The sequence below is a fragment of the Coturnix japonica genome, chromosome 4, assembly GCF_054131305.1.
Source record: "Coturnix japonica strain WE chromosome 4, WE-NBRP24, whole genome shotgun sequence".
NCBI lineage: Eukaryota > Metazoa > Chordata > Aves > Galliformes > Phasianidae > Coturnix > Coturnix japonica.
In genome coordinates, this window is record NC_140666.1 from 36,395,036 (window position 1) to 36,410,039 (window position 15,004).

The window sequence follows — 15,004 nt, forward strand, 5'->3', positions numbered from 1 at the left end:
AAATACTGACTGCTAAGAAAGGTGAGAAGAACCATGCTGTTATTTCTAGGTTCACATCACTTTGTTTTACGTCAGCTACTATGAAAAAAAGAAATAAACAAATAGTTTTGTTTCCTATATTACTACTTTGTACATGTGTGTTAGCTCATTTCTACAAAACTAAGTTTCAAACAGCTATAGCAAACAGAAGCAATAAATCCAGGGAGAATATTATGGTGCAACTGACATGCCACAAATATACAAACCACTTAAGTAAAAGAAGTAAGTAAATGACAATGAAAGCATTCAGTTTGTCAGCTAGACACTGTGGAAAAGAAAGGCAATGGTGTAAGCATTACATATATCCAGTTCTATGAAGCACCAAGCACCACCTTGGAAATGCATGGGTTGTTCAGCTTTCAGTGAAGCCTTTAGACGCAGGGAGTTGTCAGTGCTTAGCAGGGTAACTTTGTATTGAAAAGAAGAGAAAAACAGGAAAAAGAAATGGTCTGGAAAGCTTAATGTGTCCCTCTAACTACAAACAAACAAATGGTGATTCTTGTATTCATCCCTTATATTGGCTGCTATACCATTATCTCCTATGCGGTCATTTGGCAGTCAGCTCCTTGAACTTTTCACCTGCACTAATAAGGACAGATTAAGTTCACAGTTACTTAGAGAGGTATGAAAAGTGTGCAAGTGTACTCAAGTCAGCTGAGGGGAATTTTCCACACTATAAGAGGAGAAAGGTTAAATAACACCAATACCTGTAAATGCTCTCAAATCGGAAATAATGCATTTAGTATAAAAAAATAATAAAAAATAAAAAACAACAACAAGCTATGGTTCTAAATATCTTTTATAAAAAATAATAAAATCTTGGTCCAGTAATTGGAAATGTTTTTAATCACACATATCAAACATGCATGCAAATAGCCTGATTGCTTTCTTGTTTTATATCAGCTATATGCAATAACAGCAACACATAAATTCCTCTAATGGCCACTTGCTCTGGCAGCATCAGAAGTACAAACATCAGGGGTCTAAGCCCTGTTGAAGGGTTATAAATAATAAGTGTTGCACTGATACACTGCAGACAACTAAGCGGTAAACTCCAAGTTAACATATTTTAGATGTGTAGCTACCAAAGCTAATACTCTGTAATAGATTTATGCATCTCATGCCTTATCACCTGTGCAGTAAACTCTATGCACTAAGAACAACAAGAGGTGAACCTGCACAACCACTAATAAGCTGCATCACACTCCTTCTCAAAGAGATCCTGTCAATGCAAAATCAAGGCAGTTAAAAAAGTGAACATCAAAGATGTGTGGAGCAATGTCAGTTCCTCTTCTTTTTAATATATTTTACGGCAATTGCAGAACTAACCTTCTAATATCACCCCACGTGTGGAGAAAAACAAAACTGAACTGTAGAAACAGAGATGAAAAGCTGTTAACATCTGCAGCGGCCTCTCAGCTAGCACAGCAAACAGACTGCTATAAAGGATGGAAGAATCTACCGTTCATTCTGAAGTAAGGCAGGGAACAAACTACCTGTGGGCTTGACTGCATCCTGCAGGCATAACCTAGTATAGAGAATATTGGAAAACTACAGGCCCTGAGGGAGCCACCCTGCCAAAAGGGAGCTGAACACCCTTGGGAGCATAAGTCTATTTTTTCAGGCCTCAGTGAGGATAATCAACCACATCCCACTGCAGAATGTGTTAAACATATACAATGAGGATGTCACAGCTAAAATCCCTGTTTTCATTTGGGTATTAACATTTCTAGAGAATAAAAAATGAAGCTGTGCAGCAATAGGAGGAATAGAATTTTACATAGAATTTCACAGGTGCATATGTATCCACACACAGATATACTTGTGCACATAAAAGAACAAATCCCTAAAGTATAGAAAACAAAAGTGAAGTAAGAGGCACCAGAAAATACAGGATAAAAAGTAGTGCAAAGAAGAAAGAGCATGAGAAGTTCTTGTAACTCTCACTTCAGAAATTGAAGCTGCCACTATGAAAAATCCTGCATCTATTCTAGCTGAGCAAAAACCAATGATTTTACTTTAAAGAGCAGCCTTCAGTATTAATGACCAAATGCAAATGAACGTTATTTTGCTACCTTGTTATTACCCTAACGTACTAATTCTCTTAAGCAGAATGGTACTAACTTTAAAAAGATTTTGACTCAGATTTTGCCTTCTCAGCAAACATTGTTTTCATGGCAATGTATCTCTCCTACAGATACTTCATTCCATCTTTTTTTTTCCCCCATTATTAAGCTGTAGGCATGTAATGAGCCCAAAGTCTGTACACATACAAGAGCTGCTCAGTACAGACAGATTATTTAGAAGCAAAACAGAACACCTGTTTTACTTCAGCCTTTTTTTCCTTTCTCTCCCAGTCTTTCCAGGGACCCAGTACAGCACTTCAAATGTGTTTTGTGAAAACCTAACTTGTTGCAAGGTCCCTATATACAAAACTAACTGTGGTTTCCTAAAAATGCATCCATGTTCCTGGCAGACCACCTGCGTACTCTGTTTTCAACAGCAAAGTGCTGAAGCACAGAAATGAACAACATAATCTGCTCACAATATTTCTTCAAACACACACTGTAGGATAAGCAGCCTTTTAAGAAGAGAGCTACGAATATATTTCACTCTATTATACTTAAACATACCCTTTTAAAAGCCATTCATTTATAGGTGTGATTGATAATAGCTGAAGAAAGAGCCATATTGCTGTTGGGAAGAACACAAGTGTAAAAATCTGGACAAAAAGGTGGAGTTTCACGTGCATCAAAGCACTTGTCAGCTCCTGCAAAAGAAAAAGAAGAGAGCAAGTTGCAGTCATAACAGCTGAAATAAAACCACATTCATGCTTTTAAAACTAGCGTGATCTTTAGAATACAAAGACAGCGCATGTCAAAAAGGCACCTTTAGGGATCATCTGATCGCCTCTTTAATAACAAAGTGCATCCAGACAACATAAAAGCTCTGTCTGCTGCTGGGCGCTTTTCCAAAAGAATTGTCCAGCACTTCAATAACAGCACAGCTCATAACTGCAGCTTTTACAGCAGGCAGTCTTAGCACTGGGCTTCAAAACCTGTGTTAACTACACTGACAGCCTGTTTACTTTATTGAGTGCAGATATCGAGAGGAAGGGTAACTTGTAGTTCTGAGTGATTTCAAGCTTCCCTAGCCTAAAGAGAGACACAGAGAAAGGGATCTTGACATCACAAAGAGTCATCATTTGTACATGGAGCAGGGCTTTAAAAGGAAAAACAAACAAACATAAGTGGCAAACAATTATTCCATGGCAGATTTTGATGATCTAGCGTGCCATACATAGGAAATTCATACACAATATTAGCCTGATGAAGAAAAGCAAAGAGAATTCCAAGACCATGAATGTTAACAACTAAGACAAAATGAAAAGGTGCAAAATGCATTAGAAGACTGAGAAAATAAATAAACTCTTGCTGTTATGCAGCATCTTTCTTCAAAAGCACAAAGAGCACTCCAGAGGGAAGATCAAGGACCCTTACACAACATGCTCTTCCGTTAGTTATGTCTCTGTTTCTGTCTTTTGGGACGCTCCAGGAGCCTTCTCTACAGTTTTCCAGTACTAGGGAAAAATCTCATACATTTCAGCTCTCATAGTTCAAGAAGAAAAATGCCTTTTCTTCCATCTCTCTAACTTGCATCTTTCATTAAGCAATGCAATGAAAAAGAACCGATGGCATTTTCATTCAAAACCTTATTTTCTAGGATTCTCCATCTACCTTGTGGTCTGATACTCAAGATGCATTAAAAAAGAACAATATAGAACACTGCACAGCAATAAAGCATCTGATCTTCATGTGCCACCTCTCAGCTACAGGACAGCTGAATTTTTATAACAGACAAGCAAGTTTTTTGATCCAAAAATGCATACTGATGTAATTACCCATCTGGAAGTACCAGCACTTGACACCACATCCTTCTCACCATTTCAGGTTTTTTTTTGTTTTTAATTTTAAATAAAACTACCTTCTAAATTTGGATTTGGGAGAAATAAAAATCTTCCATTAAAAACTCCACATCTGTTCATGCCTCAAAGTTAAATACAGTACAGACTTGAAATGCACATCTTGATGCAGTTTTATCACAAAAGAATGACTACATTTGGTTCTTGGTTAAGTGAATGAAACAACTACTACTCTTCTATAATTAATAAAGCTCTCAAGCAGGCTGGTATTGCTCTGCATGAAGAAACTAGGCCTTCTTCATGCAAGCCGTCACTGTACTTAGTGTATTAGGGATAGCTTCACTGTAGCTTTATTTCATCTTTTCTCAACAAGAAAAGAAAAATAAAACGTCTAGTTTTCCCCTTATGTGAGATGAAAAGATACCCAGAAATGCCTATATTAAAGTGCATCTTTAAATGTAAATAATACAACTGAGAAAAATCAAATCTGGTGTCTTACTTCAGCAAAGCTGCTTCTTTCTCCTCCTTTCCTGCCACAACACTTCCAGCCCCAGATTTCCTAGTGGATGAATCTCTGCTGGCAATCACAGTATAGTAATGTCACACACACAGAATTGCAACGCTAGAACCCATGGCATCATAGAAAATACTCCACTCATTCAGTATCGTACAAATGTTGCCAGCTTTCCCTTCCAAATAGCTCCATAACTGCACTCACCATCACTCAAAAAAGCAGAAATCTCAGCAGTGGCACTGGGAGCTGCCAGTTATGACTCCATTCCTGAACAACAGGTAGAATTTGCCTTTCCCACTACTTGAGACCCTTCAGAGAGCTTCCCCAGGCTTTCCTCCAGTCATCCAGTCACACTAAGATGCCTGGGGCAAACTCTTCTGGGCAATAAATTAAAGTAAATGCTGTTTCCAATGGCCTTTCAAACTCCTTATTGAAGTGGATAACTCGAGTATGGGATTTAATTTCTGGGGCCCTACAGGAGGCACTCACAAGCACAAACTATCCAGTCACTGAAAACTGAAACAGTGTTACAGTAAGGTATTCTTGTCTTTCCTGGACAGAGTTTACATTTATAAACCAAAGAGAACACCTCTAGATTTGAAACAGTAACGAGGCCATGCACAAACAGGCTCTCCCTGAACACGGGCAGTTATTTTGTAAACTGCTTTTTGAATACATGGTAACAATTTATTTTTAAGCGTGCACCTTGACAGGAGATAAAACCAGAAATGCAACCTTACATGAGCATCAGTTAGTTGTAATTTTATTAGATTTATCAGGAGGCCTCAGTTAAAACTTGCACAGCTTTACATCATTTCATAATGTATACCAAATGCTATTTCATTCTCATTAACATACATCTGAGATAGAACAGCTAAAGTAGAAGGTGAAGAACTAATCAAGACAGAAACAAAAATAGCTTCTTTACCCAAAACAAAGACATACTAACAGACTAATACTAACTTTAGGGCATGCCATGAAAAATTAAAACATGCCCCAAAGTATTTTAATAATATAATGACTTGGCCTCTATAACAAAAGGTACAGAGAGCAAACCATTGTTCTTCCTCTTTATCTTCTACCTCTATGACAGAAATTCAAGCAGGCTTAGCTTCTTGATGGACTACAGTGCTAGACTGGTTGAGTACCACTCCTAACTAACATGGCTCTAAAACAACTGATTAGGGATACACTACCTGGACATAAACACCAGCTTCATTGCCATCAAGGTGTTAGTCCTAGAACCACAGATGAAAGAAAGCAATGCAAGTTCACAGTGGGTTGTAATACATTGCCAAGGGACCTGCCAGTTCACATCATCTTAACCCAAAAAAGTCTGTGAGGTATAGTTGCATTCAGAATTTAACCAAGACTGACTATGCTATCAATCCCACCCTTATTCACAAATACAACTTCACAAATACAAAGGATTCATAAATTCAAGGATGCAAGTTCTAATACAGAAAGAAGTTTTACATTTGGTTTATGTGGGTTTCTTTGTTTTGTTTTGTTTTCCTTCCATATGCAAGGATTCCTAAGCCTGGAAGCAGAAAAAATCACTGAGGTTTTGGTCTTCTTATCTGTGGAAGAAAGTGCTTCTCTGCAGTCTGTTTACATTAGGATGAATTACTGTTCCAGGCAAATAGAGAACATGGCTCTGTCCGCTTCCATATAAGACTTAAAGGCTCTAAATAGCTGCTACAGAATTGACTAAAGTTATTTGCTTCACTTCTGCTGTATCCAGGCAAGGGGGTGCCAGTGCCAGAACTGCCTGCCATCAATTCAAACACTGCCTGAACTCAAAATATTATCATTATAACCATGATATAGAGGCAGATATATAGATTTTTTTCTGTTTAATACATGCTGTTCATCCAAATCCCACATTGCCCAGAAGGTAATGCAATACTGGACAGCACTGTAATGTTTCCTGGAGGCACCAGTATCACGCAACATATAAACGGCATCACCTATTGCACCAGCACAGCCAGTGGAGTAAAAGGAACCAGGAAACTAGGCTAACAGAAACATGCAGCTTCTGTTCAACTCTGGTTACTCCTCTTCTTGGCATGCAGCCATCATTTCCCTCCTCCTTCCCTCCTTTACACATCACTAAGAGGTTTTCCCCTTCATCTTCTTTTTGAAAAATGAGTAACATAAATATTGAAACAGGTCTCAGTGCTCTTTATACACAGCAGAGCACGAGCATTTCAAGGCTACCTGTCCACAGATAAATCCCAAAGGAAAAGATTGCCAAGGCCTTGTACCTGTACACCAGTCTTGCATCTGCAGAGGAATACTTTGTGTTGACACCAGCTGTTGTCCTATTCTTACACAGTGGGGGTAACCTTCAGACACTCTATCTTTGCTTGCATCAATTCTGTAGCAACTAGCCTCCTCTGGTATTACACTGAGAACATACCCATAGATGAGGTGGACAAGAAGGGCAGAGAGAGCTCATATCTGTTCTTCACATACAGAGACATGGAGACTTCACAAAGGCCCTCCCTACCCAGATCCCTACAAATCTACTGTAGCATTCACATCATTCTCTGGGTTGTAATTAACTGAGCAGTGAGGAAACAGAGGCAGAATGGGAAGGAAAAGCCTGGTGTCAGTGTGCCTCTGGGTCTCACCCTGAAATGAGTTGGCACACATGCAGGGTGCAGACCCAGTCTTCTGCACTCAAAATCGTGTTCAGAGCTTCCATTTAGTCAAAGCTCTGCAAAATTAAGCCAAGTCTCTATGGATAGATGAAATTTACTCATGCTCACTACCACGTGAAGAATCTTCTGAAATTGAGGATTCATTATACAAAGGTCTAATTTTGATCTTCTCTTGGCCCTTCTCCCAGCATCAACAAAAACAGCACAGAAATTAAGCATTTCAGTTATGTTCGAACTTGATCAAAAGCAACACAAAACTTTTAAAGCAAAACAAAGATGAAGCAATGAGAAATTACAGTACCTCTGTTTTTAATGAGAGTCCACTGTTAAAGAATATAGCTGAAACAGCAATGTAAGTTATGGTAATTTCTGGTTTCAAGGGTCCTAAAAAATACAGACAGAGAACAGAGTGAACCACAGTCAAAAAGACAACTATATGCATATAAGTACATCAACAGGAGCCTTTAGAAAAATATCTGCCAAAAAATATTATAAGTTCCTTTCTCATAATGAGTAATGTTTCTATTAGGTTACAGAAAGGTTGCTGTTCGATCAGTGAGTGAAAAGTGAGGTTCGATGTCACACAGATTTGGCTTCCATGATCGCAGGCCCCTGGGGACTAATGGGTAAATTCTGTACATGTGGAAAAGGAGGGGGCAGCTTTCAGAGTTTGTCTGTGTCATCAGACCGCACCCATAGCATCAAAAAAGTTAAACCATACACTCAAATGGAAATATTAGCTGCTCCCTCCACAGGGGCATATCATTTACAAATCTGCTTCTCATTCCTTCCCCCACAGCACACACATCTGTCCAGCTGTCTGCATGAAGGCAACCAAGCCTGACCTGCCACAAGCTCCTTAGGGCAAGACAATTCCATGTTACTCCCCCATAGAACAAGGGGAAAAAGAACATATGTCAGACATGTTGCCACAGTGATATCCGCCAGGACAGATGCCTACATCTCTGTGGGCTCTGCTATATTAAAAGCTTACATTTGTGTGTATATATATAATTTTTTTAAAAATATTTTTTTCTGGGAGATTAAAATACTTTTTGCACTCCTATAAAAATGATGAATTACTTTAATACCATTTGCCTTTGGATGCCACCAAGAGCTAAAAGAAAACACTCTCATTTCACAAGCATTCAACCAGGTATTTCAATACAAATAAAATATCAGCAGTCTACTTGAGAACAAACTCATGTCCTAACTCTGCACGAGACCATAAGTCACCATGAGCAAAACCACAGCAGCAAACAGGCAAGTCTTTACTCCACACACCAAAAAAGATCTTTTCTGCTCTCCTGAATGAATGATCCATTGATGTGAGCTATGTCAGCAACCCTCAAATTAGAGGGATCTGACTGAAGGCTGAGCCTACTCAAATTTGCATCTCAAGTCATTTAAACACAAATCCTGCTGTCAGAGAGAACTCTGTTGATAAGACATTGGAAGTATGTGTGTCAAATTAAATAATAATAAAAGGAAAAGAAATGAGAAAAAAAAATCCACCTATATTAAATGCAACATAAAAATGAGCCAGGAAATGCAAAAGTTAAAGTTGCATCAAAGCACATGGCCAGTTACAAAATTAAGGCAACTTAACTGAATAGCCAGAAATACATATATATATTTCTGTATGGCTATAGATACCATTTATACACAGTTATATAAATCTTCTAATCTCGTAGAAGGCTTGAGTACAATACATGTGTGCACATACACACCGAGCACATAGACAGTTGGTCAGCTACTCGGCTAAGTGAAAGGTTGCTCTGGGACCCAGTTTTTCTATCACAAGATTTTTCACTGCACTACATGAATTCCATTACACAGGAGGAGTTTGTACCACTACAGAACACACACGTTCCCACAGCACGACAAACTCTGATCAGAACAGCTCCCCTTTATCTTGCATGCAGTAGACTCATCAGGAAAGCCCTTTTCATGGAAAGAAAGAAATAAACAGGCACATTCACTCAATAGGAAATCACAGCAGAAGGAGCTTGGTTTGTGCCCTGAAGGTGAGACGAGCACACCAATCTTTGCTTTGTGGCACCACATCCCCCTGGCACAGATGCTGGATCACCCATATTATTGAGTCAGGCCCTGCAAATTGCAGAGCATAGTTTTGTCACCTGAAAGATGCTAAACAAAGGGGTTTTTTATTTCCACGTGCTGATATTTTCCACCACACTTTCCCCCCTGGTTTCAAAATAAGCATCGAGACACCCTGGCTTTAGAAAAGCAATATTGCTATATGGAACACAGCTGATGGTTTCTACCAATGCTTGTAAATACTTTTTATAAGCTAATTGTCCCAGAAGCAATTACCTTGTGAATGTTTTTACAGTAGGAAAAAAAAATGACACTGAGGCCCTCCAGCATAAAATACAGGAGATAAATTGAGGAAAAATAATCTCATGTTCTGGTTTAAAGGATCTCCCACATGGCTGCTAACAGTCAGCGGGACAGTCACACCAGAAAGGGACAAACCACCTGATATTACAAATCCAAATTTGCCTTTAATATCTGCTAAAGGCACAGGGTGGATGCTGCGAGAAGCTCCACGTGGGCCCTATTCGCCTTCATAGAACAGCAGTAGATGTTGGGAAGGCTCCTCGCACAGCAGGCAATGCCTGCCCTCAACTCCGTGCGGTACCGCAGCCTGGGCTGGCACTGCAACCACTCGGAGCCCTTTCTAAACCACTTTAAACCACCACGTCGGATCCACAGGGAGAAAGCTCAGCCTTCAAACTTCAGATTCATTTAGGGAAAACACGCAGGTAAAAGCAGAACCGGACTCTCGTCACACGGAACCGCCGCTGGAATTCTGCTGAAACGTTCTACTTTCCTTAAAGCTTCGCAAACCCACGAGGAACTGGATATTGAATTGAACGGGCCCCTCCGACAACTCGCTGCCCCGCGTGCAGCCCCTTCCCCCGGGCGGCAGCGCATCGCCGGGCCCCTCCGGGGCTGCGGGCGGACTCACCGCCTTTCACGCCGACGTCGGGCTCCAGCCTGGCGGCCGCGATGACCAGCACTATCCCCGCGATGAACCACTCCTTTCTCAGCCTCTCCAGCAGCCCCATGGCGTCCCTTCACCGCGGCCCGGCCCGGCGCGCCTCAGCGCAGCGCCGGGGCGGGGTACAACCCGCCGCCCGCCCGCCGGCAGGGCCAGCAGGATCCGCCGACAGGAAAAGTCTCACCCACCGCCGCCATCGCTACCGCGCACCTCCGAGTAGATCCGCGGCACCGCGCGGCACGGCGAACGGAGGGCGGACACGGCGAGTGCGGCGGAGCGGAGCCCTCCCGATGAGCCGCCGCCAGAGCGACGGGCGGACGGCGCGTTGCTGCGGGCGCGGGGCTGCGAGGCGGAGGGCGGCGGGTAGCGCTGTGCGCTCCATTTCGGTACATTACGACGGCCGCGTGACTCCCGGCCGCTGACGAGAGACGGGGCGGGCGTGAGGCGGCAGTGGAGGCTGTCGGTGCCGGCGGTGGGCCGGGTTTGTGTGAGGGAGCGTCCCCGTGTAGCAATAAAGTACCGAGCGAGCCAACCTCCGCCCTCCTCTCAGCCCGTCACCGTGTTACCCCGACCCGCAGCCCCTCGCCCTGTCTCCCAGACGGGAAACGCCTCTTGTAACGCGCTGACAGCCTAATCGGCTCCGATTATCTCTCTGCATTATGAGTCCGAGTTAACCGGCTTCCAAACTTGAAGAAATTCCCGACGCGAAAGACACTGGGTTTATTTCAGCGCTAAGTACATCTCCGTTAAACCACAGCATCACAAAAACCTAATTCCAGCGCTCAACCCGCGCTGCTGATTTGCTATTCCTCTCTTGTCCCAGCTTCCCTGATGGATTCATTAGCCTGGGCTCTGCCCGGCCCTGACCCTTCACTCTAAATCACATTAACAAGGAAATGATAAAGTATAAAACGTTCCATCAATGCAGCTGCTCAGACAGGCACAGCCACAGCTGCCTTGTTTCCAGGCATCTTAAGCACACAGCAGTCCTGCAGTGCGATTTCTAAACGTTTAGGTGGGTTCATACCTCACTATCTACACACACACGGATTTCAAAGAATGACCACAAAATAAATGCATAACAGCTGTTTCTTCCATACAAAACTGGGGTTATAACAAGCATAGGACTCAACTGCTGCACAGGATGGATAAGTTGAATCAGCTAAACTGTAAAGCTAATGTTTGTTATTTAAATTGTATTAAATCTTTTTGGCCACTCAGGTCCCAGGTGAGGTGGCTCTTCCTGCCTGCCCAGCCCTTGCACCGCACAGAGGCCTCACTCCACACCCACAGGGCAAAAAAGGGAAAAAAGGATGATTCAGGAGAAAACTGTAACTGCAGGGAAGTAACACGTCCATCTATCGAGACTAACAAGTTAGAAACAGCTGTGTTTTATGATGAGTGAAGCCACTGCAACACCAATTGCTGCAGACTGATGTAAAGGGTGAGTGGGCACGGGAAGCATTCAGTCTGACAGTGAAATCCCATGTTTTGGTAAAGATAGCAAGTCTCTCTGCATGGTTTTCACGCAGTGCTAATCCTGACTCTGTAGACAAATGCCAATTGCAAATTTCTGATCCTGCCCACCACCCAAATTGACCTGAGGTTCATTTGGGAATAAAACTCTGAATTCCTACTTGTAGCTGAAGCTAGTCAGAACCGTGACTCAAATACAAGGACAAAAGCTGCTGAGAACTCTGAATGAGCATTTTTACCTACCTCGGGATTGCTGTCCCAGTGAAGAAGGTATTCTTTTTTTTTTTTTTTTTCTTTTTGAAGTATTTATCTATAAACTAAGGAGAACATCCTTTAGGCCCAGTTTATCTCTTAGTTCACTCCATGCCCAATTGGCAAAAGTATGAAACCTCAGATTCTCTCCCACCCCAAGCTCTCTCAGATTCTTATCACTTCCTTCTCCAAAGGATTAGTCCTTCCCTAGGAAAGGATGAAACATCTCATTGAGGATCAGAGTTAGAACAGCTAAGAGTAAAAATGCTACTGGGCTGCTGACAGCCACCATGGGAAAAGGATAGGTTTTGCTTATACTTGCTAAAGAAAAAGATTTAGCACTGCTCCATTGCTTTTAGCACATACCTTATCCTAGAAAATTTTCCAAGAGATCTGAGGTTCATAATAATCACTTTCCCCCAACTGTGCTACAAAATACATGGATTCACAGGGTCATCATCTTTCATAATCTTCAAGGTCCTATGCAGATATTGCAAGCTGCATTTTTTTTTTTACAGAGATATCTTAGATGTTCTTCAATTATAATGATAGGCATATATGTGTGTATATATATATATATATATATATATATATATATATATATATATTATTTTTTTCTTAATTAAATTGTTCCTGCTTTTAATGAGAGAGGCTTTGTAAGCCCTGTCCTACCCCACCACCTCCAAACAGGAAGGAAGAAAACACTACCAACATATGTGTAACTGGCAGGGCACTCGTGTTTGCCAGACAGTGTTGCAGTTTTTATAAGCAATTTGTCATCCATATTGAGGATTTGTTCAGTGTCTACCACCCAGAAATGCATCCTGTAACATGGCACTTTCCTCATCAGGTTCCCATACAGATACTGTACATATCCTGATTAACCTCTGGGACTCCATCAGGTCCCAGTGTCATCTGGCACCTGTATAAGTGCATTCTCCATTGCACCATGCAAAACAATTTCAGGATAAATTTAGCTGTGACTTAGACACAATATAAAACAACAATTTATTATCTAATTTCACAGGACTAAATTTTCATTTTTGTTCAATTGATTTCAAGAACAGAATGCAAACATACCTCGGGGCTTCCAGATGCTTTCTTGCCTCTGAAGGCCCTGCTGCTTCCTTTTGCATAAAAAATGAAAGCACTGTGATGTGAGCAGCTGTATGACACCAAAACTTCATTGCTCACAAGTAAACTAGTAAAACCAACAGTACTCCATATGCAAGCAACAATCAGTTGTCTATGTCTGCAAAGATGCAAAAATGGGCTGCACTTTTCTGGATGTCACCTTAAGAAGGATTAGCCTTGTGTTGCTTGAAACTCATGTCAAGATGTTGTTTAACATTTGTGCCACATGGAGCCTGTTTCTTATGTGTCCCCAGCATCATCTCTGCACAACATACCTGGCTGCCTAACTACTACGCAGTTTTACTATTTTTTATGGTGGGATTTATAAGTTCCTTAGTGGAATGTATCATTTTATTATGCATTTGGGCAGGAGAGACTTCAGTATAAAGGATCATGAGATAAAGGGAGCCTAAATGAGAGGAAGAGTTAGTATTAAATAATTTAACTTGAAAAGAACAAAGATATTCAGACTGAACAAGATAAAGAGAAGTGTTAATTATAAATAGGAAAGTTGAGAAGAAAAAGTGAAAATATATGGGAAGCAGTTTACAACACATTTATATTTCTCACAGGCACTTAGTCACATCACCTCAGCTTTTCTCAGCAGTCAGGAGAGATGGCTCCGCTGATCCCATTAGCTGGTTTTGCTTGTGGAAATGGAGCTCACAACACTTACTCTGTCCTGGCCTAGGTCCTTATAGGTAAGGAATCTTTTGGTTTTTGCTACTGAACATTATAAAATGCCAGCGAGTGCCTACGTATTGCCAGCTTCAGGACTTACTGCCGTTAGCACTAAGCTGTAGTAAGAATAGTGTGAAAGTTCAACTTAGAATAGCACTTAATGGGGATTTAAACATGCAATTAGAGGCATGCTTTTCTAAATAAAAGCTAGGAAATGATAAAACTGTCTACTTCTGTAATGGTGTGACTTCTCAACCCTCCCACCCAGAAGCTTTAAATGTATAATGCTTTTCACCTGGGGCTTAAGATTCAAAAGTTTAAGATGTTTAAAATAAAGTAAGTGTCACAATAAATCAAATGGGATGATAAAACTGTGTTTGAAACCACTTACTGGCTTCTTTAACTGCAATTTTAAGAACAAAATTCTCAATTTACTTTCTTTGCAAGCGCGAAAAATCATCCATACTTAAGCCTGAAAAATGAAATAACAAAAAAAAAGTAAAGATAGCTTCTCTGTATTATTTCACATTTAGCAATATTTAGATTTAACTTGCTAAACAAGACTCTTTAGAGAGAACACTACAGCACTTTTGTACCTTTTTCCCCTTGCACTTCCCAAAATAACTGTTTGGTATTGCAATAATACAGAACCTCCTGAAACATGAGCAGTCTCAGTATAAAAACCTTTACTATCTTTGTGTAGGAAAGAAGCAGATGATTTGTTCCTGGGTGTGCACACATGCACAGATGCCAGCTTTTTACTGCAGTATCAGTGCAATTAGCCACTCTGTGGGCAGAGCATACAAGTGACAGGAAGAGGAGAGCTACTGTACTTGTCACAAAGGTCAGGTTTGCAAAGAGCAACCCTCAGAGAAACCACAAATGTGTGAGAGTGTGTAGACTTGAGAAAGAGAGAGCTGTTAGAAGGGTGGTTTGTCTTAAGGTTGCTGAAAACAGGCTTTTAGAAATTCAAGGCTTAATTTTGGTAAATGAATGTCTGTGAGGAAGGCTTGCCTATGAGGAAGGCCAGCCCATGCTCCAAACTTTCAGACAGAGCCCAATTTATCTCATGCCCATCCCTCTGGATTTTAACAGGATCAAAGAGTTAAAAGGTTCAGAGAAATGGGCCAAAGCTGTCAGGTGTTTTTGCCTCTTGGCAGCACTCTGAATTGAATCAAAGTCTGAACTCCTCTGCCACCTCCTGCAGACATCATCATCAGCCCTGTCCTACAGATACAAGAGAAAGCCTGGATATACCAGGCCCCATCTACTGAGGTGGGGGGGATCAGGTC

The 15,004-nt window shown here is 41.3% G+C and overlaps 1 protein-coding gene across 16 annotated transcripts in view; it reads right to left on the bottom strand.

The window, feature by feature from the left end:
• The window catches only part of SLC10A7 (solute carrier family 10 member 7), a 135,037-nt gene extending 124,547 nt beyond the window's left edge, over nt 1-10,490 (bottom strand). For 8 of the 16 annotated variants that reach the window (XM_015861163.3, XM_015861161.3, XM_015861160.3 and 5 more), the window contains exons 1-3: nt 10,137-10,490; nt 7,443-7,525; nt 2,673-2,809 (exon numbers count right to left, since the gene is read on the bottom strand). In XM_015861163.3, coding sequence (XP_015716649.1) covers nt 2,673-2,809; nt 7,443-7,525; nt 10,137-10,236 — 320 coding nt within the window. In that variant the 5' untranslated portion in view covers nt 10,237-10,490. Of the gene's footprint in view, nt 1-2,672; nt 2,810-7,442; nt 7,526-10,136 lie in introns of those variants that run through there. The other 8 variants (XM_085544964.1, XM_085544959.1, XM_085544965.1 and 5 more) reach the window with 6 other exon arrangements.
• Between the last annotated feature and the right edge of the window lie 4,514 nt (nt 10,491-15,004).